The 27444-nt window shown below is 40.4% G+C and overlaps 1 protein-coding gene across 2 annotated transcripts; it reads right to left on the reverse strand.

Moving 5' to 3' along the window:
- Positions 1-428: 428 nt before the first annotated feature.
- On the reverse strand, positions 429-26982 carry nectin3b (nectin cell adhesion molecule 3b). Of its 2 annotated transcripts, XM_046411298.1 has the most exons (8): positions 26757-26982; positions 18505-18852; positions 17421-17720; positions 15386-15503; positions 15079-15230; positions 4004-4148; positions 2030-2132; positions 429-1590 (listed from the first exon to the last, which is right to left on the reverse strand). In XM_046411298.1, the coding sequence occupies exons 1-8, from the start codon at positions 26833-26835 to the stop codon at positions 1417-1419; spliced, it is 1419 nt and encodes a 472-aa protein (XP_046267254.1). In that variant the 5' UTR covers positions 26836-26982; the 3' UTR covers positions 429-1416. The 2 variants fall into 2 exon arrangements, with proteins under 2 accessions (XP_046267254.1, XP_046267253.1); XM_046411297.1 differs by lacking the exons at positions 429-1590; positions 2030-2132; positions 4004-4148 and adding an exon at positions 8024-12229 and having other exon boundaries at positions 26757-26974.
- Between the last annotated feature and the right edge of the window lie 462 nt (positions 26983-27444).

Genomic DNA, 27444 nt, shown 5'->3' on the forward strand with positions numbered 1-27444 from the left:
CCTTCATGGGAGGATGGAGAAATCCAGACCGCTGACTGATCTAAAGAAATAAATGAATCCTGACAAACATTTTAACCATCAGTGTGGCGTCAATACAATATGGACTCCAGCTCCTCAACCACTACATCATCAACACAAAATGTTCCTGGTCATAAAAGCAGCTTTTCTCTGACAGTCAGGGTGGATACAATGTGACTGTGACCTTGAGATGAATTTGCCTCAGACACTTCAAATTCAAACTCTCGCTCAAGTCTTCAAGGACCTCCTCACTTGTTTCCACATGCAGTGACTCATGACTTCTATCTTTTAGACTGTTTACTTTAAGGAGGTGATCGAACACCTTTACATACTGTGAGCTGTCTGCTTTTTACAGTGACAACTGATTACACTATTTTGAATCTAATGCCACTACAGCAGCATGTCACACGTTACAACAACATGCATTTTAATACATCAATCAAACAGGACATGAGCATCTAATATAGAAATGTAAACACTACAGCATTCTATATGTCAGTATGGCACTTCAGTTAGCTCTCCAGATGATCACAATAAAAGACAGACAGGGCATATTTTACACTGGGAGGAAGCATGCGATCCACTTCAACTTCAGCAAGCAGTGAATATGTTGCAGCGCTGACTCTCTCCATAGTTCCCCTGAGTATATAGATGTATATGTGCATTTCTCTACAGTGTACACATATATAAAAAGTACCAGTATCAGTAATGTCTCGGATTTCTGTTTCCCTGATTAGTTACAGGTTATGACTATGCAATTACACTGACACATTAGGCTACATTTACACATAAACAAATCTACAGTTTCTGCTGCCAAAAAGCATTGTGTCATAAAATTAAAACAGCAAATCACCGAGCTGGGACAGAAATACCTTAATTATTCCCTTCAAGGTCTGTGTTGCAGTTAGTACATTTGGTCTCAGTGGACCCATGCGGTTCGGATCTGATGTGGTTTGGTCTAGTCTCAGGTGTATGCTTTGTAGTATACTTTCTGATGGGGGGGGGTATGGTTTGGATTTTGGTGAATAGTTACTGCACAACCCTCAGCTATGCACAACCTGATTAAGAAGCAGATAATATGAGTTTTGTGTTATTTAATGTGAGTTTTGTGTGAGTTCTAAAGCATCATCTAGGTTTCCTAGGTGATATGAAAAGCTAAATACTGATAAATACAGGATACTCGTAAAACAGAAACAGAAAAGAAAAAAAGAAGTAAAGGAACAGTTCAACATTTCATATACCGTTCTCATGTCTGTACAGTAAATATGAAGGTAGAACCAGCAGGCAGTTAGCTTAGCTTAGCATGAAGACTGGAGGCAGCATGAAACAGCTAGCTTGGTTCTGTCACTCAGAGTGAATGACTGGCAGGTGCTTGGTGAACTGTGTTCAGGATGTCTGTCACACGTAGTGTTCCCGGTGGTTGATGTACACCCGGTCTGTCCCACTCTGATGAGACACCCACTCCAGGCGGGACGGCTGTTGGGTAGCGCTTTGTGTCTCCTGTGGTCCTGGTCTTGATGTGGAGGTTTGCTGCCCGTCAGTCAGCTCGTACCTGTGCTCAGCCCTGCGAGTCTGCATAGTCAGAAATCAAAAAAGATAGTGAGATAGTGTTTCATGGCACAAAATAGTTTCACCTTTTCTAGTGATTTCTCATGAGTGTCAGAAAGTCATGCAGAATGTGAGAGGAGATTTTTTTTTTCCCCATTAGGCCTCATTCTGCTTGAAACTAAAAAAGTGCATAATTACTAAAGCTTGAGTTGAGCAAAGAGCACAAATTAAAATTTAAACTTTCCTACATATGAAATGAGTGCAGCCATTAGGCTTCCTACTTACTAAACACAGATATTAGCACAGACATGGGTCAGTATCAAGGTTGATATTACTTCCAGATTTGACTCAGTGCTCATCATTAGCCAACCGAATGTTTTGGTGGTAAGTATGTGAGGATTCAGATACACCTAAATAGACTGATATGATATTAAAGTGGATATGAAAAGAGTGTGGGATTTACCTGACAGAGCCAGGCCACTTGTGATGCGTGGACACCCAGAGGAACAGCCGGTGCTCTCCGGCAGTAGGGAGGGGGAGGCTTGTGTGTCGGAGGAAGGTCAATCCTTCAGAGAAAAACACATCACAGTGAAGAAGAATTTCAGCTTTTAGCTGTGTAATTAGAAAGAAGCGGTATAACACAATTACCTGCAGTTTAGTCATAGTTTCTGCTGAGTGCAAATTCGATTGTTGGATAAGATTTAGAGGGGAACTGCTTAAAGGAACACCTTTTGAGTCAAGTGCTGCTTTCACTGGGAAAATAACCCTGATGGTGTCATAATGACCTCGTCTGGCTTGGGATTGTAGATTATAAATTTATAATAGAAAACCTGTGAAATAAACTGGAGGTTACAAGTTTCTTCCTTCTCTTGCAGTTCCACCATCTTTATGGAAGTACAATACTACAACACTAGAGTATCCCTTTGAGCAGCAGTAGCCAGTGATGCTTAAAACCACAGGGTTAAGGATATTTGACAAAATGGGTATAAGAGTGATGGATTTTCATACATAATAGTGAATCTTAAGAATTTTTGACAACAGCTCTGAAATCCGTCACTTTGCACGCTCTCCTAAACTACAACAGGATGCTTGAGTCAGAGACATTTTCTCATTTGCTGAAATCCCCCTACACTACCACACTTAAACTTAGAAACTGACCTTGGCCATTCATAAAATAATGTTAAGACAGGCATTGATTTTCTAACACTGTAAATCGCCAGATGCAGTTCTTCTCTTACGTACCTGGGATGAGAAGTGGTAAGAGATTACAGTTAGTGCTCCCGTGACACGCTGTCCTACACTCACGTCCCAGTGTGATGAAGGACAGGGACGAGGCCTGTGTCCACCCGCGCCCTCACCCCCTGTCATCCCAGTGGGACTACCAGCCACGGTCACACTTAAGATGCTGCGTTTGTCGTGGTATTGACCACAGCTAGCTTCACTGTGCTGTAGTGCCAGTGCAGTGATGCTCGGGCCACACGCATGCACAGATTTTCCCCTCAGTGCGAAAGTTGAGTTGAGTGAGTGAGCGCTTTAATTCAGAGAGGGAAAATCATAGCTGAGAAAAAGTAACCCATAATCCTTCAGATGGAACAATAATAATCCATGTATGAACATTGTTTGAATATTAGCCCCCCTCTGCTTTGTGCTCCCAATTATAGGCTGCAGAATGTTTCAGATGCTTTTTCATACATGATTGACTCATTTGCAATTTGCAAAGGAGGATTTAGCACCCAGAGGAAAATGCTATAGAAACAGCATTTATTCAGCCGTTAGCTCCCTTTCTTGACACGTGCTTGATGGATGCAACTGTGTTTCCCTGGAGTGAGCATGTTCACTGACACACTAAAGGATATGGATGAGGGGATCAGCCTGCAGATATGGTGCACACATTCATGACAATGATTTGCATGTAAAGGGTGGTGGGTTGATCAGCAGTATTGGACACCTTTGTTGGGACTTGCAGAAACGGAGTTAATCAAAACAATCCCATAAGGTTTCATCCATGTGCACTAGAACAAAAGATCCTGTTCAGTGCTGTAATTTACCATCTGTTACACACACACACACACACACACACAAAGCATTTACTGTCAGTCACAGGGCTCTGGCAGGGTGTGACCCAGCTCCTGCTGCATATAATTTAACTTCAAAGTTATTCTTCTTTGCTGTAACATTAACATGAGCCGGTGCGCTATAGGAGCAGACTGAACAAAATAGGACAAGGGCTTGCTGCCAAGACAGCAATTATCTGCCACCCCTCAACCTTGTCTTGCAGCCTCCATGCTTCAGGTCGTGTACTGCTGCAGCACTCTCAGCAGGAGTGAGCAGCAACTCACTGAACCCACCGATGGGCTTCAGTCAACCTCACAAGGTATCGTGTCATTAATTAACCAGCCGAGTATGTTCTGCAGCATGAATTATTTGTCAGACTTACACTTTGTCAGTGAAAGTTGGTGGCGGGGCTTTGCGAGCCGTGAGGATCACGATGATGAAGACAGCGATGAGGAAGAGGGCGAGGACTGCGCCCATCACAGCCCCAGCCACAGCGATGGAGTTTGACCTCTCTGCTTGAGACTGCTCTGAAACATAGTAGATACACTTTCAGTATACCACAACCACGTAACATCAGCATGATTAAATGCAGGAGTCAATCGCCTGCTGTAAATGAGGTGAAGCTCATGTTATATCTCTATTAGAGGCGTTCCTTAAAAGCTGCGTTAACGCATGAAAATTGTGTTTACAGATACACAGCTGCAGCTCAGCCTGTGGCCCCTAAAGCAGGGGTCCCCAGACTTTCTCCAGTGGGGGGCCTGAAACTGAAACTTAAAGGTGGGCCAAAGGCCAACAGCAAGTACCTATTGCAATACGCATTGTATTATACAGTACTGTATTGTATTGAAAGCATGCAAAATGGTACAAGAATCCCAAGTTACCTTAACTGAATGCCTTCCTGTGCACAATGTCACTCTGCACACTGTACTCTGATTATGAAAAATGGTTAATGATTATGGTTCATAAATATTTTAAGTGCACTTTTATCTCACAAAAGAGCATAAACATTATTACCCTTTTAAAATTATTATTATTTTTGATATTTTTTGCAAGAAACATCCAGGGGACCAAACTGAACTTTACGGCCCCAGAGGCAACGAGAGTGAACAGCAACATCAGGCCTGCAGATGACAGGGTGTATTGTATCAATGTCAGCCTCATCTACAAACAGGCAAAGAACAGCACAACACTGATGTTTTGTTATTTTTGTGGCTTTGGGAGGGTGTGTGTGTTTTTGTGGTTTCACATTTTAAACCTGCAAGACATAAGGGTTTTGTTAACTGGAGCACAGTATGTTCTGAAGAGAACAATCTGCTCCTCAAGGACTGTCGTGCTTGTGACTCTGGAGGGGGGAGTCAGGTTGGAAATTTCTTAGAAACAAAGGCAATAGAGGGATGCAGATGCTGAAAGAACAGTAACCATAAAACTGTCTGAATATCTGAACAACAAACTTTTATTAACTATGACTTTAAACATAACTGATACCTAACCAGTGTCTGGAAATATTAACATTAAAGCCATGTTAAAAATCTGCACAAAGGTTAGTGTCCTACTTTTGGGTCAAATATTATTTAAAAACATATTAGATATAAAATGGAACTTGGTGTGACATGTTGTTACCAGTGGGCCTGTTTACCTGTGGAGCTTTCCAAACATGTCTTTTGGTGCCCCTCTTGAGTTAAAAGATTAAACATACTGTCTTTGTTTTCAATTGAGTATATTTCAGAATAAATCAGCAAGTTAACGTAAAATGTAAGTTAAGTTGTAAATGATTGCCTGTTAACCAGCTGAAGCAGTAGATCAATTTATCTCTCTTATGTCTCCAACTCCAGGAAGTCAACTCCAGGAAGGACACACAGCCCCTGCACCAGCCACAAACAGCAGTGTTTACACTCCGGTTTGGTCTTCAAACAAGTTTTTTTATTAATGAATGTCACTTTGTTTTTGCTGTAACTGCTATGTCTAATAGGGACAGGGTGTAATTTAACTTAGTTCAACTGAAAGTCCTGCATTTTGAAATTCTATTACTCATTTATTTTGCATCTTCACCTCCTGTCATTCATCTATGTCTCTTTATTGTCCTCCCTCTTGTCTATTATCATGTCCTAAATTCTGTTGTAATGTCTGCTGAATTAGCTTTGTTTGACCATATGCTTGCACATGCTCCCATGTTGTCCACTGAGGGGATTAGGATTAATTGTGATTAAGATGCATTAAACTCACAGAACAACGAGCTTCGGGCCAATCAGCAGTAGTGTGTAAAACTGTGATTGCGGGATGCTGAAGTTGAAGTGGAGGACAAAAGGTGACAGGGGTAAAAAGAAGAAAAAATAAAGGAAAGTGTGTGATGGTCAATTCCAGTTGATTTAGTTCTTGAGGTGGGGGAAAAAAAATCAATAAAGTGCTGAGACGAGAATCCTAAATAACAGTTTAATTATGATGCAGACTTCTGAGCTCACCCCTGAAAGCCACTTCTTCCTGGCCTCCCTCCCCCTCTCCCATCTTCTGCCTTCATGCTGTCCTCTACCGGTTAATAACCATTCAATTATCTTTGATGGCGCTGAACTACGACAAGAGCCCCTCGAGTTGATCAAAACGCCTTTAAAAATGCAGTTCATCAAGCTGTCTGCTTTAATGCCTGCTGACAGACATTTTCACAGACATTCAGAATGTGACAGGGGATAAAAAAAAAAAAAAACTGCTTTAAAACCACAATCCATAGAGCACTGAGGTTTATTCACACAGGAGAGTAACTTGTGTTGCTGATGGGTTTTATTAAATACAATTCAGGATTAGTTATGCATTCATGCATGCTCTGTTCTGAAGTTTTTCTCCATTCTAAACATTTCACTGGTGCAAAAATCATCCATTCTGGAGGGGTTTGGATTAGTGGTGTTAGTGGTGGATCAAGTGTCCCCAAACTGGGATCTGGATTCAGTACAAGGCTGTTTCTGTCTCTCTTACTTCAGCACTTTATCTCTCTCTCTCTCTCTCACACACACACACACACACACACCATCGCTGTGAAGCCAGGAAACATGCAGCGTGATGCTTGGTGAGGCTCAATGTAGCAGACAGACTCATCATGAATTAAACACAGTCCACCTTGGTGGCAACAGGAGAGACCCCCCCCCCCTCCTAAAACCTCAACAGCAGGGTCAAGGGTCGTGCCATTGCCCAGACAACAGACCCCACAGGGAGCAGATGCTGGTGTAATAGCAGAGGGGGGATGAAGGTTAGAGCGGTCAGTGGTCTGTCATTTTTCTCTCAGAAATCTACTTCAGTATTTTCAGCTCAACGATGGTGACAATTTGATCCCCCCTTTACTGTGGAGTAAATATCAAAGGCTCTCTCTTGCAGAGCGCTGCATCCCTCTACACTGTCTGAGATGTTTGCTCACTCCTTTGTGTGTTGTGAAAAGTATCCTTGGAAACTTTTGTCTTTCAGGAGAAAAACAAACCCACTGATCATCTAGATGAGTGCTTTGCACAAATTCAAGCAGTGCTGCCTGACATCATTACTACTTCTGAGCTGCCTCACTTTTGTAAGCTCCACAGTGTATTTCCAGACTGAGCATGTCCTGTTTCAAGGTCAGAAAGACTGTGACCATGATCAGATCTAGAGAAAGGTCAGTTCAAATAGTGACTTTTAGAGGAAGTAAGTCTTGAGGACCTGGGGTCCAGACTAAATGGTGTCAAGGTCACATCAGCGTGATGTGTCCTTATGGCCAGAGGAGCTCTCTATGGTGCAGCGGGGCATAATGGGCCATTTTCAATTCCAGCAGCTAATTCTCTCTTTCAGTACAGTTTAACTCCCAGCAGCCCCCCTGCATGCCTGTCTGCCTCTGCTTTCTGTGGCCAGGTAGGGCTTGTAGGAAGACAGTCTCCATCAGTGGCTCCAGATGAGCTTGTTGCCATGGGGACAGTCAATGGGCAAGAGAGTGGGGACTTTGGGCTAGACATAAACACTCAGCATTTAATTTTACCAGCTGGTAGACAGTGGGAGAAAGACATGAGGTGGGGGGGGGAATTCACAAAGGAGACAAGCTGCAGGGGAGAGTGAGGGCCTTTCTGTCCTGAAAACAAAGCAAACTACGACGAGTGAAAAGGGCACAGAGCGCAGAGGAAGTGCTGTTGGATCTCCTGACTAAAGAAATACCAGTGGAGAGCAGCAGCTCACTATTAAAGCATTCTTGGATACTAAAGAGGAGTGAAGAAGCATGAATTACATCATGTGCGGCGTCCCACATGTGCGCACTGGATTGGGGTGGGGGTGGGGGAGGAGGGTTTGCAGCATTATGCGTTAGGGAGCCAGAGATGATGTCATTTATAGAAGCACAAAGAAGAGCAGAGACTGAGCAGTCTGCTTAATGGCAAGCTTAAAAATCTCCAGAGAAAATAACTCACAGGTGCTAAGGTGCTTTATTGAACTAAAGTATCTCAAAAAAATTGACAAAATAATGCTCCATTTTTGTCATGGACATAAATATTTTTTTCCCTTCCAGAAACTTATGTGTTCTCTAGTATATACAGAAACAAACATGACCACAAGGTGCTTTTCATTGACAATGTGAGAGTGAAGCTCATTCTTCACTCCTTTGAACAACAGTGATTCTACAGAAACCAAAAGCGCTGACAGATACCTGTGAAGTAGAGATCATTTAACTCATTTTTACACCAAAACTCATTCAAACTTTGCCTTTTGTGTGTGTTTTAATGCCTCTAGGTTTGCAAATATACTGTGTCATTTAACTGTTGTGGTGACAGGGGCAGAAAAATGAATATGGCACTATGGAGTCCTAATGCACAGTATGCAGTGAAAATCAATACAAACAGGCAACAGATAAATCTCACAGAGCAACAAAACAGGTTCTTACATCCATAAGTAAACAATAATAAGAAAAAACTTCTTCTTCTAAGTATCTAAGGCACTAGCTGTATTTCTCAATCCAAAGTGAAAGACGTTTCTCAAGGTAAAGATATTGATGACTGGACTCTGTACAAAATGTTACAGTACAAAAGAACTTCATTAAGCCAGGTGCAGGGCTGAAAACTCACAAGTCAAGCAAAAATAGTATATTGATTAGTGGAATTTCCGTCTTAGTGCATAGAAGAAAACACAAGAAGGGGGTCAGGCTGCTACTTCCTGTTATTCTCTACACTTAGGTGATAGTGACCAGAAAGGCAGGATAAGTAGGTGTCAGTGACACATCCTCAAAACCTTACTTTTCAGTGATCTAAACGAGGTTTTGTGGTTCACAAATTGCCAACTGTATCATTCAGGATCCTTTTGGATTTATTATCCCAGGTCTTGAGATATCCGTCTCTCAGATTTCAACCTTTGGATAAAGATGGATTGAAGTTTCTTTCTGGAGCTCATGACATTGAGAAAAGCAATTTTACAGGAAGATATCTTTACAGAGCCTTTGTTCTGGCTGCTTTGGGTATAAAACTTTCAGCACTCAACTACATTCTAGCAAAGAAAACGTTTTCAGCAGGAGGTACTACAGCAGAAATCACTACATCACTTTTGGGAAGTGAGGCATTATGTTAATGTAATTTGAGTGAAATTTGTAGTTATTAGAAAGGGAAGCTTCTGTTTATGGAGAAAAGCTAGTTCTAGTGCACTGCAACAGCATTTGAAAGGACAGTGGAAACTACACGAATTACAGTCTAGGGGGTCATATTCTCTGCTGCAAGTAACAGTGACACATTATCAAATCTCACTATGAGAATCGCAGCCTATTCACGGCACGAAATTCACACCATGACCAATAATTAGTGAAGGTTTATAACAATATAACTAATTCCCATTCCGACAACTGTTTCTGTAATATTAACTTGGCCTAAAGCATCTTTTCTCTTCTATTCAGGCTACAAGACCCTGTATACAACAGTGATAGGTTAGTCATTTATATAAGCTTATAATCAGTTGTTAGTCAGCAATACTTATGTGAGACACTGTCATCATCATTTTTATACATACAAGTTAAACAAACATTTGGCATCTGGCAACAAATATTGTATAGGTGACCATACTACTAAAGTTGGCATGTATTCACAAACACTAGTGTACATGAAAGACATTGTTGGATCTCCTCCATGCAGTCTGGTAAATAGCCGTGCATGTGCCAAGATACATATGATTTTCTCTGTGTGTACCTGACCACATACAAAAACTGAAATTTATCTTTAATTCTATGATAACACACATCTTCCCTGGTACAGCACTTTGCGTGTCCCAAATGAACATTATAAATCCACTCTGAAATTGTTTTTTAAGTGTATAAAAAAGTGTGTATTATTTTATAACTACTCAAAAAATAATTATGATTGAAAGATTAATGATCAGTATAACAAAATATTGTTTGCCCCCTCTGACAGGCAGAGGATATAATGCTGAGAGTAGTTTTTGAGAACCAAAGCCAACAGTGACCGTAAATCCAACACATTCTGGATGTTTTACTGCAGAAGTACTGGTGGGAATAATAACACATGCTATATTAAAAAAACAAAACAAAACAAAAAAAACCCAAAAAACTGTGAACATGATTAGAGTGTGTGGTTGCACACACTAAGGCTGTTAACGCCTCATATCCTGACACAGTCATGTCTTGTTTCTTCAGATTACTGACACTACTGGTGGTCGGCTATACTGGCTGAACTAAAGAATTATTGTTCATGGTGAAACAAAACAGTTTGTGACTGGGAGGCCACAGTATGGTGGCTGCCATACAGTAGCCTGCTTTAAAACAATGCCCCTGCTGTAGGCCCTCTTGAACTTCCAAGAGCCCTGGTTTGGTGCCAGAGTGCAAATTCTCAAAACACATCTTTTATAATCTGGTCGACAGCAGGATAATGTGTTCTTGGCTGACACTAAGAGGACAACTAACCTGAAACCCTTCCCTAAAACTATAAATCTGAGAAATGTAGAAGGAACAGCTTATTTAAACTTGCAGAATTTTGTAACATGTTTGCATATCAAGGCTTGACTGTTTGGTGAACCCAGCCTATTGTTAGAGTGAACTGTTCCACATTCGTGCAGGACTCCCTGTTTTCTCTCTTCATCCCTCCTGGGGATCAAAGATTAGCTGAGGATATACAGTAGAAGGTTCACACTCTAGGCCCTCAGGTTTAAAAGGTCATTGCTTGGACATCAGTGGTCAAGTCCTCAAGATCACAAGTCTCCCATAATAGCAAGTTACATAAAGGGAAGGATTTTAGTAAGAAACTAATCTAATCTAGGTTTTGCAAAAGGCAGTGCAATACATCTTATGACCATAAATTAGTGTGTGTATCATCAGCCATGAAGGATTTCTCAGTGAGATAAGTTTTTTTTTTTCTTTTAAAGAAACAAACAAAAAAAATTAGCCTATATGCCTCAGCTCTGTTATGCTGAATTATGGAAAAGGACCTGTGACCATCTGAATTTCATAGATTTACTTCCTGTTGTATTCAGGTGGTCAGATCTTTTAAGGTCTGACAAATTAGCACGAGCAATATCTACACATATGAGTGGATATAATATCTACACAAATGAGCAAGTGAAACAGAGCCCCCAGGGCTTCCACTCAACTGAAAGACATTAGTAATGCTAAATAACCTGGCAGTCCACGTAGTAAGACAGAGACAGAACAGAGATCGAGATCTTTAGTTAGTCTATACACACACCCACAATTTAGTGACACGGCCACTTCTGTAGGCATGAAGGTGTTGACTGTCAAAGTGGCTGTGCAGTCCACAGTTTGTCCACATCAGGAACAGAAAAAGTACATCTCAAGTGTCGACCAGGACACTTGGACAAAACAAGGGAACTATGTAGGGAACCTAAATTAATTAATGAAACACTCTGGTTTCTGTCGTACATCTGCTCCTGCAGGACCAGGTAACTTGTCAAACGTACCACTCCCTACGTGAGATGACGGACCCGTCTGTGTGAGAGACATAGTCACCCTCAGGCCCGCTATCGTAGCAGTCATCTGACATGTAGGGGGAGCCGTTTCCCTGTGGTTTAGGTGAATGAGGGTATCTGGCACATCTCACCTGCCGTGGACTAGAATACTGTGTGAGTTCACGCTGTGTGAGTTCACGCTGTGTGTGTTCCCGCTGTGTGTGTTCACGATGATGATTCTGCTGATGGCTGTGGTGACTACTCTCCCGCATAGCTCTGGTGTAACCATTAGAGGGATATTCCTCTCCGTTGTAGTTGCTATGGTGACGCCGGTCACGCTCATGTTTGAGCTGGCGGTCGCCCCACTCCTCTCTGTCGTGGTCCTGATGCTGGGAGCTGCTGCCAGCTTTGGTAGGGCGGAGCTCATGCTGCGTCTGGGCTTTCTGGAGGTCATTGGTGCCCAGGTACTGCTTGGTGTAGTAGTTCCCGTGGAAGGTTTGCTGTTTCTGGAGGTAACACACGCCAACCAGAGACAGCAGCAGTAGCAGGAACAAGGCCCCCCCCACAGCACCACCCACTATGGAGCCAAGATTACTCTCAGGTAAGGCTTCAAGTGTGGGAGAGCTGAAGAGGACATGGCGCTTTTCATCCACTAAGGTGGAGGAGGCAAAGCCAGTTAGAACAGGAGCAGTAATGGTGGAGGGCATGGTGGGAGGATCTAATGGAGGGAAGGAGGGTGAGAGGGGAGTGGAGGGTGGAGGGGAGAGATGGACAGACAGAGAAGCAGAGAATGTCAATGCCAACTACATCAGCATTTTACTAATAGACAGAACATTAGGGATAGAACATTAGCTAAACTACCACACATACTAAACTATGGAGTACATGCGCACAGCAGCCTCATGTTTGCACTTCCAAGTCTTCAGTTTTATGAAAAAATGCTTTCTTTTTGAACCAAAACTTCAAAAATTAGGATTTGGTATTATGCGTTGACACAATTAACATATTAGATGATGGACAAAACAAAAAGTTAGTCACCAGCGGGGTCTGAGCAGTGCTTCCACTAAAATAAAGAGCATCGCATCTTTACATGAAACACTGCCACATCTCCTGCAAGGTTTTTGCAATTGTCACTTAATGTGTCTAACATTTTCATAGGATAAAACCCTCTGGTCACAGGCATCACAGATCTAAAAATGGCTTAGACAAGACTTAAACCTCTGACCAAATGCTGTATCTATTCATTGGCCAAAGCTGGCCACGTTCAATGTTCAATTACAATGAAGTTCAATGAAGTTCAATTACAGAAATATTTACAAATCCTTTGTAGACTGTTATTCTGCCAAAGCATTTTAGCATCCTTATTTGGAATTAAAACATTGAAATAAATACAAAATAATAAATATAAATAATAACTTTAGACTAAACAAGAGCAAATCAAAGGCCACTGAAGGCATCCTGTACACAAGAAAGAAAAACATTTAACTTGAACTTCAGTGAATGGATTGGGGTGCAACTACTACTAAGGAAGCTAACATGAAGGAGCCTTTCAACGCATTTATGCATTTTCTAGTGTATTCATTCTGGCTGCCAGAGGCAGTGGTTTGCACCAATCAACACAGTCAGTTGTAACCAAGGTGACATATGCCAATGTTTCTATACAGCCTGAACACTCAGGAAACATTACATATCCATCTTGTCACGACCACTCAAGTTCATCATATTATCTCCACGTCAGAAATAGCTCTGCGCTTCTGCTGCTTTCTTCTCTGCTGGTCTCATCACCTACAGCTTTCAGCTTCAGTGTGCCGGTGGTTGTGGAGGTCATTACAGTAATAGCTTGCAATGTTTTTAACCACCACTACCTGTAACACTTACTGAGCACAATTTTTGTAACAGTTCAGTTAATTTCTTGCTTTGCTGTCATGGGGAGTTTTTGGCAGCATAAACTCCCTGATTTGTGAATAATCACAGAAATAATCTTTGACTGAAACCCTTTGAAAACAAGTTTCTCAACTTTGTGGCCCTGGGGTCACAACACGCAGATGGAGCCGTAGGAGATCAGACTGACATATTGGTATGTGCCTGTCATATTTGTAGAAGAAATAAAAAGGAAACTGGATTAAAAGATATCAGCATTTCTATATATATATACACACACTCAGTAGGTGACCAGTAGACTAAAGAGCCTTGTGTGCGGTAATGCAATCCAGCACTACAGTTGTAATTAATATTACCTTTGTGAATGTCACTGCAGTTTTATTTGTTGCCGACACTGACTCAAAGAAGTGTTGCTTCAACCAAATTCAAATTTTGTAATTTAATTAGATCCAACAGTCCCAATAATTACCAACGGGATGAATTAAATAGTTTTAATTACCGTTTGTTGATATTTAATCATACTAATATCATAGTTAAACTTACAGATGTGACCAAATGGTATGAGCACTTAAAAAGTGCATTATCAAATTATTTTAAATACTGCATTCTTGAATAGTATGAGAATGTGCATTTAGCACCCTTTTCTGTAAGTGTAATCATGCATTGCCACTATTTCAGTACACCACTTTAGAGCACCAGTCTTAAAATGAAGTGGATTAGGGGTGATGCCCACAAAACAGAAAAGCCAAAAGCCATAGTGAGAACCAATGGAAAGAATGTGAGTTAAAAAGCTTTAATGATGCTGCAAAATTGCTCTGCCGATTTAACCCTGGTGCCAAGCCAGATGTGAGGAAAAGATTCACATCTGAGAGATGACGAATGTGAACCTGAAGGTTTTTAAGTCTCCAAGTATATGAATTGTACAACTCCATGCAGAAGCAGTGAACTCAAAGCACAACCACAGCAACACTCACAACGAAGGGTATGCCAACACGTGTAAGCTTCCACACACGCGTACAGGTCCTCTCAAAGGAAAATGAAATATGGATGATAAATAATAAATAGAGTTGAAAAGAACCAGTTAATGTTTTATGAATCTGGGACATCATCTCACAGTCAGACTGCAAGCTTTTGACTCTTACTGCATGGCACATGCAGAAATAAAAGAAACATGGAAAGGAAGAGAGACGTAATAGAAAATCACATCTTAATCAGAACTTCATTCAGGAAGAGAGCCTCCTCAAACGAGACAGAATTTGTGAAACCAGAGGAACATGCTCCTCATACACAACAGAAAGACATGACATACTTAGATACCAAGAGGACAAAGCAGAGGCAGAGCACTGTGGTCCTAAGATGACTTAAATATTTGCAGCTGTTTGGAACAGGAACTCCCCTTTTGAACATCTGGGGACCCAATGTTAATCACAGCTAATCAGCATGCAATTAAGACTAAATGAAATGGTCCAATATTATCAGTGCCAACACAATGTATCACGGGTGAATGCTTGATAGACTAGTCAGTATACAGAATGGGCAAGAGTGATACAGTGTCACATTTCAGCTTGAAGGACAATGTCACAGGCAGCGATACCCTCTATGACGTGCATGCACGCACACAGTGCTTCCTAAGGGAAGAGCAGGCAATAGGAGTCAGCTGTGTTCTGGCGACCATACTCCTCTCACCTTGTATGAGAATGCGCACATCCCGACTGCGGAGGTTGATGTCATTGGCAACCTCACACCTGTAAACTCCAGAGTCATTCCGCTGGAGGGGACGCAGGAAGAGCAAAGTGCTGTTCACAATTTCCACCCCTTCTGGCATTTCACTGTCCAATCTATGACGCACAAAAGATGCAAACATTTAGACAAACACTCTCACAGCAAGTGTCCTGTGGTGTGATCATGTGACATGTTATTTGGACTATATGATAAATAATGAAACGATGACTTGAAAGTTTTGGATGAGTAAAAGACACAAGATCACACACACCTGATCCATCTGAAGTGATGAGCCGGTGGGTTTGCGTTGGCTTTGCATGTCATTTGAACATTTTCCCGCCCTACATACCAGTCTCCATCATAGCCCACAACTGAGATATCAGGAGCAACTACAGACAGGAGAAAGGAAAAAAGAGACAGATATCACTAACAGATTGAGATATCATTCTAAACTGACTATAAACCTGGAAAACAACCTCAGAAAATAGTGTTCAAGGTAGGTTTTCATATTCTAAAAATTTGCTGCAATATTACATTCACAGTTCTGGCAGCTGCTCTGGTTTACATCAGAAAAAACATGCAAGATGAACGCTTGCTTGGTTTGTGGGCAGTGTTACATGGAGTGTGAGTTTGGTGGTGACCTAGGGGAGTGATAATCAACTGGCAGCCCACAGGCCCATTCTGGCCACTAGAATATTGATGAATTCAGAAAATGTGCATATCTAACATTACTCAGCAGTGGAAGAGGCCCAGTCAATTAGCTTTCAAATCCCTGGCAATGGGCCAAAAAGTCTGTAATTCATAGTTCACTTGTTCTACACAATGAGATGATTCTCCAACTCCATCCTCTCTACTCCATGGACCCACCATCAACCCTCTTGGCTAACAGGATGGATAGTCCCTGAAGCTGACAGCAGCACACTGGCCACACTACAGGAGGTAACTGCACAGTTGTTGGAGAACCACTAAGCTTGTCCTTTAGACGCACAAGGTGTCACTTGGGCTTTCAGACTAGTATTTTTGTTTGCTTCCTGAGATCCTGGATTAGAGTTTCCTGTTTATAAGGACTCATTCATTAGCTGAACTGTTGATTTTGTATCAAGCACTGACTGCCCTCTTGCTGGAGGTCTGAGAGCATTTTCTAATTATGTATATAATTCTTGTAGGAGTCTGTTCATACTGATGCAGGATAATAAAATAACATTAATTTATAAGAAATATCTCTAGGAAATATTAAACAATAGTAGGTTAATTAGACCTAAATAAATAGAATTACTTTTTATTTCAAAGCCAGCCACCCCAACGGATTTGATTTGAAAAATTCTGGCCCTTGGATGTCGTCGATGATGGCCTAGAGACAAAAGCCTGTGTCCTCTAAATATGCACTGACAGTGTGTTCACATGAAAATTCGAGCATCAAGCTTACATTCAAAGTTAATGCAAAACATAGTATGGTGCACGGAGAAGCAAATGGTTACTTTCACAATTTTTAACCAAATCAACACTTTTCCTCAACAGTTATCATGGGGTTTTTGACAGCGACCTATTTATCTGCATTGTTCCATACTTTGTTTTATTAATAAACTTAAAATATCAAAGCTGTTGCCACCTGTCACAAAACAGTAAACCAGACCAAAGTTAAATGTATCGGCCAATGAAATTTTCTGTGAAGTTTTTAACCCCTTTCACCAGTCTATCTGTAGCTGTGACTCAGAGAACCGTTTGTAGCCCACAAGGTACACGGCAGTGTTACAGCTATGGGGGCTTAGTGACAGAAAACATTTTTACTTTTGACAGTTTAGGGGCACACACATGTACTGACATAGAAAAACCTAAAGAAGTACAAAATCTGAACAAAAATGAAATAAATGAAAAAGGAAAATAAAAACACCAAGGACAAGCTTACTTAGACCATATTTAATACCTGTATGCATCCTCCATGGATTGTCCTTGATTTCATCTGTCAATTCACTTGTTTTCGAAAGTGAACTGTTGCTGAAGTGCTTCAAATGAATCAGATGCCAACACTGAACAAGGTCTCACATAGTCAACTGCCTGACTTCATGTATTTCTAAGTACTGCACTTAAATGTCAAAATAAAGTAAAGAAAGAGAGTAATTCAATAGCTGCTCTGTTGGTCCCCCCTTCAGTTCACAGCTGGGTCTTTAACCAAAAAAAACAAAAAAAAAACCCCAAAAAACACTCCATATTACGCTGTATACTGTACTGCCTCTATTCACTTTAGGCTCACAAGTTTATTCTGACTGTTTCAATGATGTGTTAAATAGAGCAAATGAAAGGCTTACACTGGACATTGAGCTGGTAGGGGATTCTGAAGTCACTCTGCAGAGCTGGGTGGCGGACCACACAGGTCAGTGTGTGGCCTTGAATGTGACGTGTGGGCTGCCAGAGGTAGCGCACTTGTGTGCTGGTCGTGCCGTTGACTTCGTCAAATAGCTGCACTTCTGACTGTCCAAAAAGGTTGGACTCCCAGGACACCTCAGCAGGGGGTCGGGCCCGCTCAGCAATGCAGGTGGCCACCACAGTATCATTGCCCCCATCGATCAGGGGAGTTGAACCCGCAGACACGTAGACCTTCGGCTCCACTGTGATTCAGAGCATGAGCAAAGATAAGTAAGGGGTAGGGGTGGGGGTGGTTTGAAACGTTAGAATTCCAAGAGTCATCTGAGGTATTTCCAGTGTCTAAATGGTTAACAGTACTTTTCAGTTTTATCAAGTTTAGTTTTACTGCATTCTCCCACTTTTGTCTTTTCACTGCAACACAAACTAACCCATCAGCTGCAGCTCTAGTCACCGCTGTGATCTCTTCTGTGAAAAAGGATTGAATGAGTACACACGCACACACACACAGTTTGTGCAGCAGCAGTGATCAAATGTAAACAAAAAGGGTGATCACTACAGCAAATTAAAAAACACAGGACTAGAACCTGCCATAGTTCGTCATTAAGCACAAAGACTGATGTTAGACAATGGCTAAATCTGAAAAAATGCTGTAAGAGTCGTTGCTGTCCCTCTCTCATTTTTTACTGTGCTGACTGTGACGTGTTCAGTATGTTACAAAGAAAAAAACTGTTTCACATGTATGCATGCATGTATGTAATGCATTCCAGGGGAACAAAAGTTGCATTGCACTGAACAACAACTTCATTCTCACCTTGAGTTATATAAAATACTTTAATCAATGCTGTAAAATTGATTTCAACCATATTGTCCAGCCCCAACTATTCAGTTTCATTTTGATTGTCACAAAAGTCTAATCAGACTAACTGATTAAGTTTCAGCTGCATTTGACATTACTTACAGAAACAGATCTTGAAAATAGTTGGACTTGTTACACAGAAGAACACATATGTAAATAGACATTCTTACCTAGTACATTGACAGTAGTTGTGGCTTGAGTGTTTCCCAGAGGAAATGTTGCAACCTTACAGGTATAGACCCCGACATCAGAAAAGCCCACATTTTCCAGTATGATGGTGGCATCGTGAGAGGAGGGTGAGCGAAAATATAAGCGATGGAGAAACTCCGGGGGGATGGAGATGCCAAACAGTGGGTTGTAGACAGCCACTGTGACAGAGCCTGTAGGGAGACGGCGCTCCCAGGAACTCTGAGTAAGAGTGAGGTTTGCACCCACTTCCACGCCACACTCTAATGTCACATTCTTTCCCAGCACAGCATTCACCCTCTGAGGTACCACCACCTGGCTGCAGCACACACCTGCCAAAGACACACACAAATAACAAAACTTCAAGCACAGTCATGTTTATTTGCAAACAGGTTTTAGTAATTTATCTGAATTGGAGGTTAACAGCATTTAAAGTATAGCTTTGACTGTTCAAACCTTTAAGATTATGTCCACTTCTTTTGAAGTTTATTATCTGACTTTAAATGCTTTAAATGCTTAACTTTGTTAATTCAGATGAGATCATCTAGAGGGGAAAATTCACTGCCAACAAAATATACTTAGTGTTGAACATTACTAACATTACTTAATATCTTCAGACCTGAACGAATAATCTAGATTTTAATAGCTAGTCTTTTTTAGTCTTTAAATGATACAAGTACATAAATTCCACTTTGTATGAATATCAGAGCTGAAACAACTACCCAGAAGAAAATTAATTGCTGCAGTTGTTTACATTTTTTTTGCTGTTTATTTTCTGTTGACCGACTAAACAATTCATTGAAAAGTTTTGCAGGTTCAAGCTTGCTGCTTTTCTGTGTTTTAGATAAATTTTAAGTTGAAAATCTCTGCTTGGTCTAAAAATATTTAAAAGGGTCACTCCCTGTAATTGCATTTGGACATTTCACAGACTTAAATGAATAAATAAATAAATAAAAAATTATGAATTCTGGCAGAAAATAAATGCATAATTTTACTATATTCAATGGCAGATATAAAATTTTCTATTTTAAAATGTCAGATGGGATTTTGAGAGCAGATGAGTCATCAGTTCTGGCTGGCAAAGCAAGAATACCATGATAGCATCAGTGAGTGAAGAGTATTTTTGGTGTTACCTACGACGTCAATCGTCAAAAAAAAAAGAAAAAAAAAAGAAAAGAAAAGAAAAAAATAGAAAAAAAAAGTTCAGTACCAGCTGACATCTGTGGGTATCAGACTGGAATCAAAGCTTGATGCAACCACAGCAGGCATCAGGCTTTTGAACAAATTCAACACAGCTGACCGTGTAACTGAGTGCTCCATTGATGAATTTGTTTGGTCTCTATAGCTTCTCTCCTCCCGACCTGAATTTGGGAATTAAAAGCAGGCTGTCTGTATGTCCTTTGTCCAAATATAATCAATACGTGCACTCTGTCACCTGCACTTGTCAGGCACGTCTCAAAAGCAAGAAAGCTCAACATCGTGTTAAGGAGAGTCATAGGGATTGTGAAGAGAGTAGGCAGAAAAAAAAAACACGATGGGAAGAGATATGCTAACGCAAGGGTGACATCATCAATGAAGGAAGAAAAAGAAGGCTGAGAAGAAGGAGGGACAGCAGCAGTCACATCACAACATCACAAAAGTGAGGCGAAATGCATCGCCAGGATTCCGGTACACAACACAGGGGAATTACGTTACTGATTTAGAAAAGACAATATAACCCTGCAAAGCTGCCAAAGCCCTCAAACAGATCACTAATTGCAACAAGCTGCCAGCAGGAAGACATCATCATAAATCAAAACCTGCTGCGCTGCTTGGCAACTGACTGCAAATATTCTATTGTTGTTTTGCCAAAAGCCGCTCTTCCTCCAGTCTCCCTGAAAAAGACCATGTCCTCAAATATTAGCACGGCAGAAGTTTCCCTGCCCCAAAGTATAAAGAACAACCGTCTATTTTTGCACCTTTTCAGGGTAAGTACAAGGTTCAGGGACTGCACATAATGACAAATATCTAATTAGAACTAATCATTTGTCACAGTTTGACACAGCAAACTTGTAACAAATTTTATTGTTGGCTAGGATAGAGCTGTAAATAAACATAAACCAAATGTTCAAACACGTCTTTCAAATCTTGGTAGCACATTTTTTGCAGAGTAGGTATCATGAGTCATCATATCGCTCATACAGAAGAAGGGCAGCAGTGTAACAGTGGGGGGGGAATGTCAGCTGCATTTCTGTAGCACTATTTCTGAATTTATGTGCTATTTAGTCTATGCACTGGTTTCAGTTTGCACTCAAACACATGGGTGCACAAACACAAAGAAATTATGCTATACACAGATTAGTAAATCAGCTAAAATAAATCAACTGATCACAAAAACATTGCATTGTGTTGACCCAAAGTTGACCCAACCCACAGATTTACTCTGGATTAAAATGATAAATTCACATTTGCATCTAATAGTTGGGTGTCGATTAGTTTTTGTTCACTGTAATCATTCCTCTTTTTCACACTGGTCTTTAAGTGATCCCTTTTTAATGTGCTTCCAATGGAAGTGATTGGGGAAAAAAATCTGTGGTCCTCATTCTGTACAAAAATGCAGAACATGACAATATGAGTATTTGAGGTAGCCAAATCAATTTGATATTATCCAAAGTTGCAATACCTGTAGTGTAGAATTCCTTCTTTGTGTTTCACAGTGTCACTGTGGAGGCACAAAGGAGGAATTCTGCACTAAAAAGATTGAAACTTTGGATGACTATCCACTTGATTTAGCTAACTGAGACTGCTGAGGACTAATATTAGCTTCAAATAAAGTTTGGAGTGCTTTCTGCACAGATCAAGGACTGGATTTTGTCCCTCATCATTTTCATTAAGAAGCATATAAGGAAGGGATCTTTTAATGGCCAGTAAACAGCTTACAGCGAGAAAAAAAAAAAAAAACAACACATGTGGGTACCTGACTATTGTTTAAAAAAGTTGAAAAATGTCAAGCTACTCTTTACTCCATAAGACAAGATAAGCTTGACAAGCAAAGATCAGTTTCATTTCCACTAGTGCATCCCATAATACACTCAGCTAATCTAAAAGGCAGGAGAAACTATTCTTTGTTTTTGACAGACTGAAACAAGTGAATATCAATTAAATATTATTTGAGTAAGAAATATGGGTTAAAAAAACTATTTAGACTGATTCTGTTGACAAATAGTACTCAAACTCTTGTATCTCTTATACATTTCTTCAAAATATTTGTTCACATGAATAAGTCATTGGCTGAACTACAAAACAAAGTTTTCACTTACATGTTACTGGGAGTTGCTGGCTGCCATCTGAGGCAAGTTTCTCTGTCAAACTAAACTATGACAAGGCTACACTTTGTGGTGGTGGACCAATCTAGATCTGCTTTTAATAATTAATCAAAAGTCTGACTGCATGTGTATTTTCCCCCCAAACATACTGTTAGTCTACAGTAGGTAATACATAGTTGACTCACTTATGGAGGGCAAATAGATATATTATAGCATATTATAGAAAGACTGTATTGTAACTGAGGGTCAGGGGGAGCAAATGTTAGCAACTTTCCCCATGTCACTAAATGGTCAAAGTGTTTAAGGTATTTACAATTTGGTTTCTTTAGGAAACATTCTTTTGATTTTTAAACCACTAGATGACCATGAGAATAGCCCCTCCACAACACATGACATAAAATATGAGAGCTGACACATCAGGTCAGCACTGTTTACCCAATTATGGTTTTGAGGACCAGTACGCAGAAATCCCAGACAGACTGGTTGGATTGTTTGAAAAAGCCATCAGTTGAAGAGCCATGCTAAATTATACGGAGGTTAACAACTTCGAATGTAAAAATGTAATGCAAAAAGTCCCTAGTTAATGTTTTCTACTGGGTCCCCTCTACACAAGTGATTAATTCAGGTGATTAAGTAAGCAGGCAGTGAAGAGCGAACACATTTAAATAAACTGGTACTTAATTGCAGATGCTGTGCATGTTGTGACGAATGCCCCATGGCCAGGTGTAGCAGGCATTAACAGGCATTCCTTCAAAAAATTAATTGGAAAAAATACAAAATTAACCACGAAAGTGGAGACAGAGACACACTGCTGCCTAGTAATGCACAGTATTTGTTCTTCCTTTTAAGCAAAAAAAAAAAACTGTTTAAACATGAAATGCCACTCTGGAATTCAGACAGCAATGACTCTTTGACACCCTACAAAAGATCCTGTTTTGAGTAGTAAGCTAATTTCACAACTTGCTTTACTTGTCATAAGCCTAGATGGCAAAAGATAACAGCATGGTAAGAGGAAGGAAAGAAGCATTTTTCCTGCACTGAATTTGTAATGAAGGAGGTATAGTGACTGTATTAAATTTTTATTGGCGACACGATGACAACCTTACATAAGCATGCCCTCGTTTTCTTCAACTCAGAATAAAAAAGTGACGAGAATAAGGGCAAAGTCTATCTGATCTTTTATGCAGTCTGTCTTGACATACTCATATGAGTGTTTTCTCTCTTCTTGTGCTTTCAGAGACAAAGAAAAAAAATGCTTTAAGTTCTTGCAATCCTTGTACCCTCAAAGAGAGCAGCTACTGTAGACGCTTTCAGTTCGGTTTGCAAATGCAACACAATGTCTCATTCACACACACACACACAGGAGAAAACAGATTATAGATATCCTGGCATCAAGGACACATTGCTCCCTGGGGACACTGCTGCTCGTTCTCACTTTAGTCAATATTACCTTCACATGCACCACTTATGTGGCAGCAAGTGTATTAATATGAGTGTCTTGCCAGAGGGCAGCGTGTCTCGTTAAAAGTGGAAAGCAGAACATAAACGGTGATGTGTTATGGTGGAAGTGTCAGAGTCAGCTGCGCAGGTCATGACAGAAAGGAACTGAATGGCCGTTTGACAGCGTGGCTTATCAGACCTTCAGATCAACTTTTCACAGACATTTTCTAACTGGCTTGATCGAGCTGCAAAAAGATGCACATGTACTGGGATGATTTTCTCTCTAACCCCTCTAAAATACCTGAGTGTGTGCTCCATGAGTGCTGGATGTGTAAGCAGGAAATTGTTCGCTAATATACAATAACAACTTTAGGAGCAGAAGCTATTGTGTGATTGTATCTGTCAGCCCTTGAGGACAGAAATAACACTAAAGGAGCTTTAAGAAAGCACAGCGGCTCTTGGTATAGTCAATCTTGAGAAAACTATGATTGTTCCCCTTTAAGGGCTAGGCATTATTAGCTGTGAGGGTGTGTGCATCTACTTTGCATTCACAAAAGGCACAAGGTCAAATTCCCCATTGAAATGTACAGCAGACTTAAACTGAAGCCAGATAAATGGGCACCTGTCTCTGCTCCTTATCCTGAACTCTCTGACAGAAATTGTTTGGGAATGGAGTCTGGGTTCCTGGCAAGAACATGACAGAATGTGAGGTATAATTATAATGTGTTAGAGGAGTCTGGCTTAAGTCTTTAACAAAGGAGTTACAGATCTGTTTATGGGTCCAGCCATAGTAGAGCCGTACTGAATACCTTGAGGTTTCGAAACTTCATTTAAAATGTTCCACGGATTTTTTAAACACAGTATGTTGCAGTTGCAGATGAAGATTAGGCTCCCACTTGGCACAAAACTGACATGAAATTCATTATGGAGTAACTAAATCCTTAAACCACCTTTTTTTCTGGTGAAAATCAATTTAAATAGATATTTAGTAGAGTTACTGATCAATTCAGGTCCAAATCTTGACATTTTATTTGAATTTTACATTTTCTGTTATAAATATGCATATCAACTACCCTCTACAGGTTTAAATCCAGCTATTTTCATTTTGTGTTTATAGTATTTGGTTGGTTAGTTTGTTTTTTTAGACAGTTCTGAGTTCAGTAGTTGGTTAGCTTTAGCTCATTTAGCTTTGTGTGTTTTAGAGAGTTAGCTTAAGTATTTAATACTTATTAACCCCCCTTCAAGAGGCATTTTTTGAAATTTCAGGATAGACGACATTAAGCCAAGACCGAGGATTAGGTGCTCTTTAAAACAGCTGATTTAATAATAATTAATTCAAACTCATTTAAGCCAATTAATCACTTTATTCAAATTGGAGAATTTTGTTTGAGGACTTTTTTAAAAGTGATGATGTTAAAATATAACAACAGACAATCAAAGTCTAATTCAGCTAGAATTACCAATTCGGGTCAATATGCCTTTGTGTACCTGTGAAGTTGCCATTCATGTAGAAGTGAGGCACTCACCTGAGGCTCAGTATCATCAAAACCAGTGAGCTCGTGGTGGACTACAAAGTCTCAAATCTGGACGTTGCTGCAAAAAAGCTACAAATTGGAAAATGTGGATGCTTCACATACATCTTCAACCCGGTAGCACACAAAATCTACTAAATCAGCTTAGCTTCAAGGTGGAAACCCAAGATTAGCATCACCAACTCAGTATCTGAGCAAATGTGAAATATGGTCACAGTCTGCCCTTCTGTTCCGAGTTATGGTGTTAAATAATGGTGCTAAATAATGGACAGAAAACTGCTTTCACAGAACAATGTGTAGTCAAAGTGAAGACGACCTCTGACCTATTGGATATAAAATGTCAGCACTTTATCTTACTATACATTTGAAATTTTGTCCAAATTAGCGGATAAATTATGCATATAAAATCACAGTGATCTTTGAAGAGCATACTCTCATCAGTCCATCACTGAGACCAAGCGGGACTTGGTGCTAAATCTGAAGAAATTCACAGATAAATCCTGAAATAAAAGTGCAGTGGCACCACAATTCGTCAGGACGAGTGTGACACATCTGTTTTTATTTCTCACAACAATCACTCAGCTTAACGTTTTTACTTCAAAGGTTTAACATCAAAATAATTAATACAACTTTGGATAATGGATAATGGACACTGCTGCTCTGACTTGGAAAAATAGCATATAAAGTAGTATAAAGACTATTTAGTTAGAAAACTGTAAATGAGATAAAGTGAGTGAAGAGAGAAGTAGAAATGTTGAAATGTAGAACAATCCAATAACACAGCCCTACAACAAAGCTTAACTTGGAAAACTTCAATGCGAGTTGAGTTGTAGTAGAGTTAACTTTTGTGATTTTTGGATGTAGTTTGCAGGTCATGCATCCAGTTGTATTTCACAGAAAATGTTATATCAATATAAAGTGTCAGGGGTCCTTTTCCTACCTTCAGATAAAGCAAAAGAAAAATGGTGAAAAAAAAACTGCGTGAGGGACAGACATAAACTGTCTGACCTGATTCACTTACTGGACAATGACAGTACACCTGTCTGCAAAGGCAGCATATTTAATCATTCATTGTCTCAGGCGACAGTAAGGTTTGCATTTTTGACTTTTAAAGAAGTCGTTCAGAGGTTATCTAAGCTGGTTTTGTGCACACAAACATTTCATTATACACAATCAAACAAGTTGATTAATTCAACCATGCACATTCACTGGATTCACTGGACAGGACATTTTCAAGAGAGAATTGGAGCTAAACTTTAGTTTTTTGAACTTTTAGTTTTAAAACAGGAGCACTTGAACACTGGCCATGAAGTTGGCGTGTTTCAGGGTGGAGTTAGGAAATTGCCCACTCCTTGATTAAGACACAATGAGTTCAGGCTCCGCGGCAGACACCTATCGGCAGTCCCTCATCTCGACCTAGGAGGTGGTACTGATATTTCGCATTGTGTCCACTAATGACATACACGCAAGTTCCTCAACATTTAGCTAAAGCAACTGGCGTGACACATAGCAACATAGCACCATGTTACTTTGATAGAAAATATTTCTGGAGCTAATATGGCTGCCAGTGAAACTGCAATGACCCAAGTGTAGGTTGGGTAGCGGTAGGTATAACTGAAAATCATTGCCCGTGCTCCTCGGTTTGTATGGACTGTTTCTATGGCAGCCTCGGGTCGCACCATCATCCGCGGTAGTGGCGCTGGCTAGCTACCACTCCAAAGCGTTGGAAGTGAACTTGTAACCAAGTTTCCTTTGGTCTTTAAATGACACCTGCTACACTTACTAAACTTGCAACTTCAAATAACACACACTTAAAGCTCCAGGTGGTGGCTAGTTCTTCCGAGTCGTTCGCTTAGATTTCTGCATGATATACAAGGCAGTCGGCTCTTTCCCAAAACTTCTGTGTAACGTTAATAGAGCATACTGGAAAAAAAATAAAATAAAAAATTCCGGACTCACCTGTAATACTGCACAAAAGGTGAAATAAGGCGACCCTGCCCTGCTGTCCGAGGTAACTCCGGTAAGGAGGCGGTAACATTTTCAAAAGCAGTGCAGTCTCCTGCTACACGATCCAAGAGTAGGCTGCATGCCAATTTAACGGTATGTGCTGAACGGAGGAACCTCCTCAGCAACAACTCCGAACTGGATGTGGACTGTACCATCTATTCAGCACGGAGCGGGGAGACCAGGCGCTCACCTGACAATGGAAGTAAACGATTATTTGTCGAGATTCAATAGCAACATCCCTCTAGAGGAATGATCCATTAGTATCCACATTACGTCATCTCTGTTGATAACCCGACTTACATTGATCAATCAAACCATTTTATTCTTCTCCTTGTCTTTGCTGGCTAGTCACTGAAAATACATGTTTTCAGAAAGGATAATTGTTCAGTTTGTCTTTTTTTCCTCTCTGTGAGTCAGCAGGGTATTTTGAAATTATTTAACATATGTCAATAAAATTTGATGGAAAGTAACAGTGGACAGTTAATCAAAACCAACAGATTAATTTTGCTGAAGATGAAGCCAACAAGTAAGCGTATAAAAGCACGTTTTCTTTTGTAATTCTTGTAATTTAAAGCGTTAAGACAAATTTTTCTTTAAATTTTCTTGGCCCAGCCATAGGTGGTCCAGCTGGTGGACTGTA

This window comes from Scatophagus argus, chromosome 14 (assembly GCF_020382885.2).
Source record: "Scatophagus argus isolate fScaArg1 chromosome 14, fScaArg1.pri, whole genome shotgun sequence".
NCBI classification, from domain to species: Eukaryota; Metazoa; Chordata; class Actinopteri; family Scatophagidae; genus Scatophagus; species Scatophagus argus.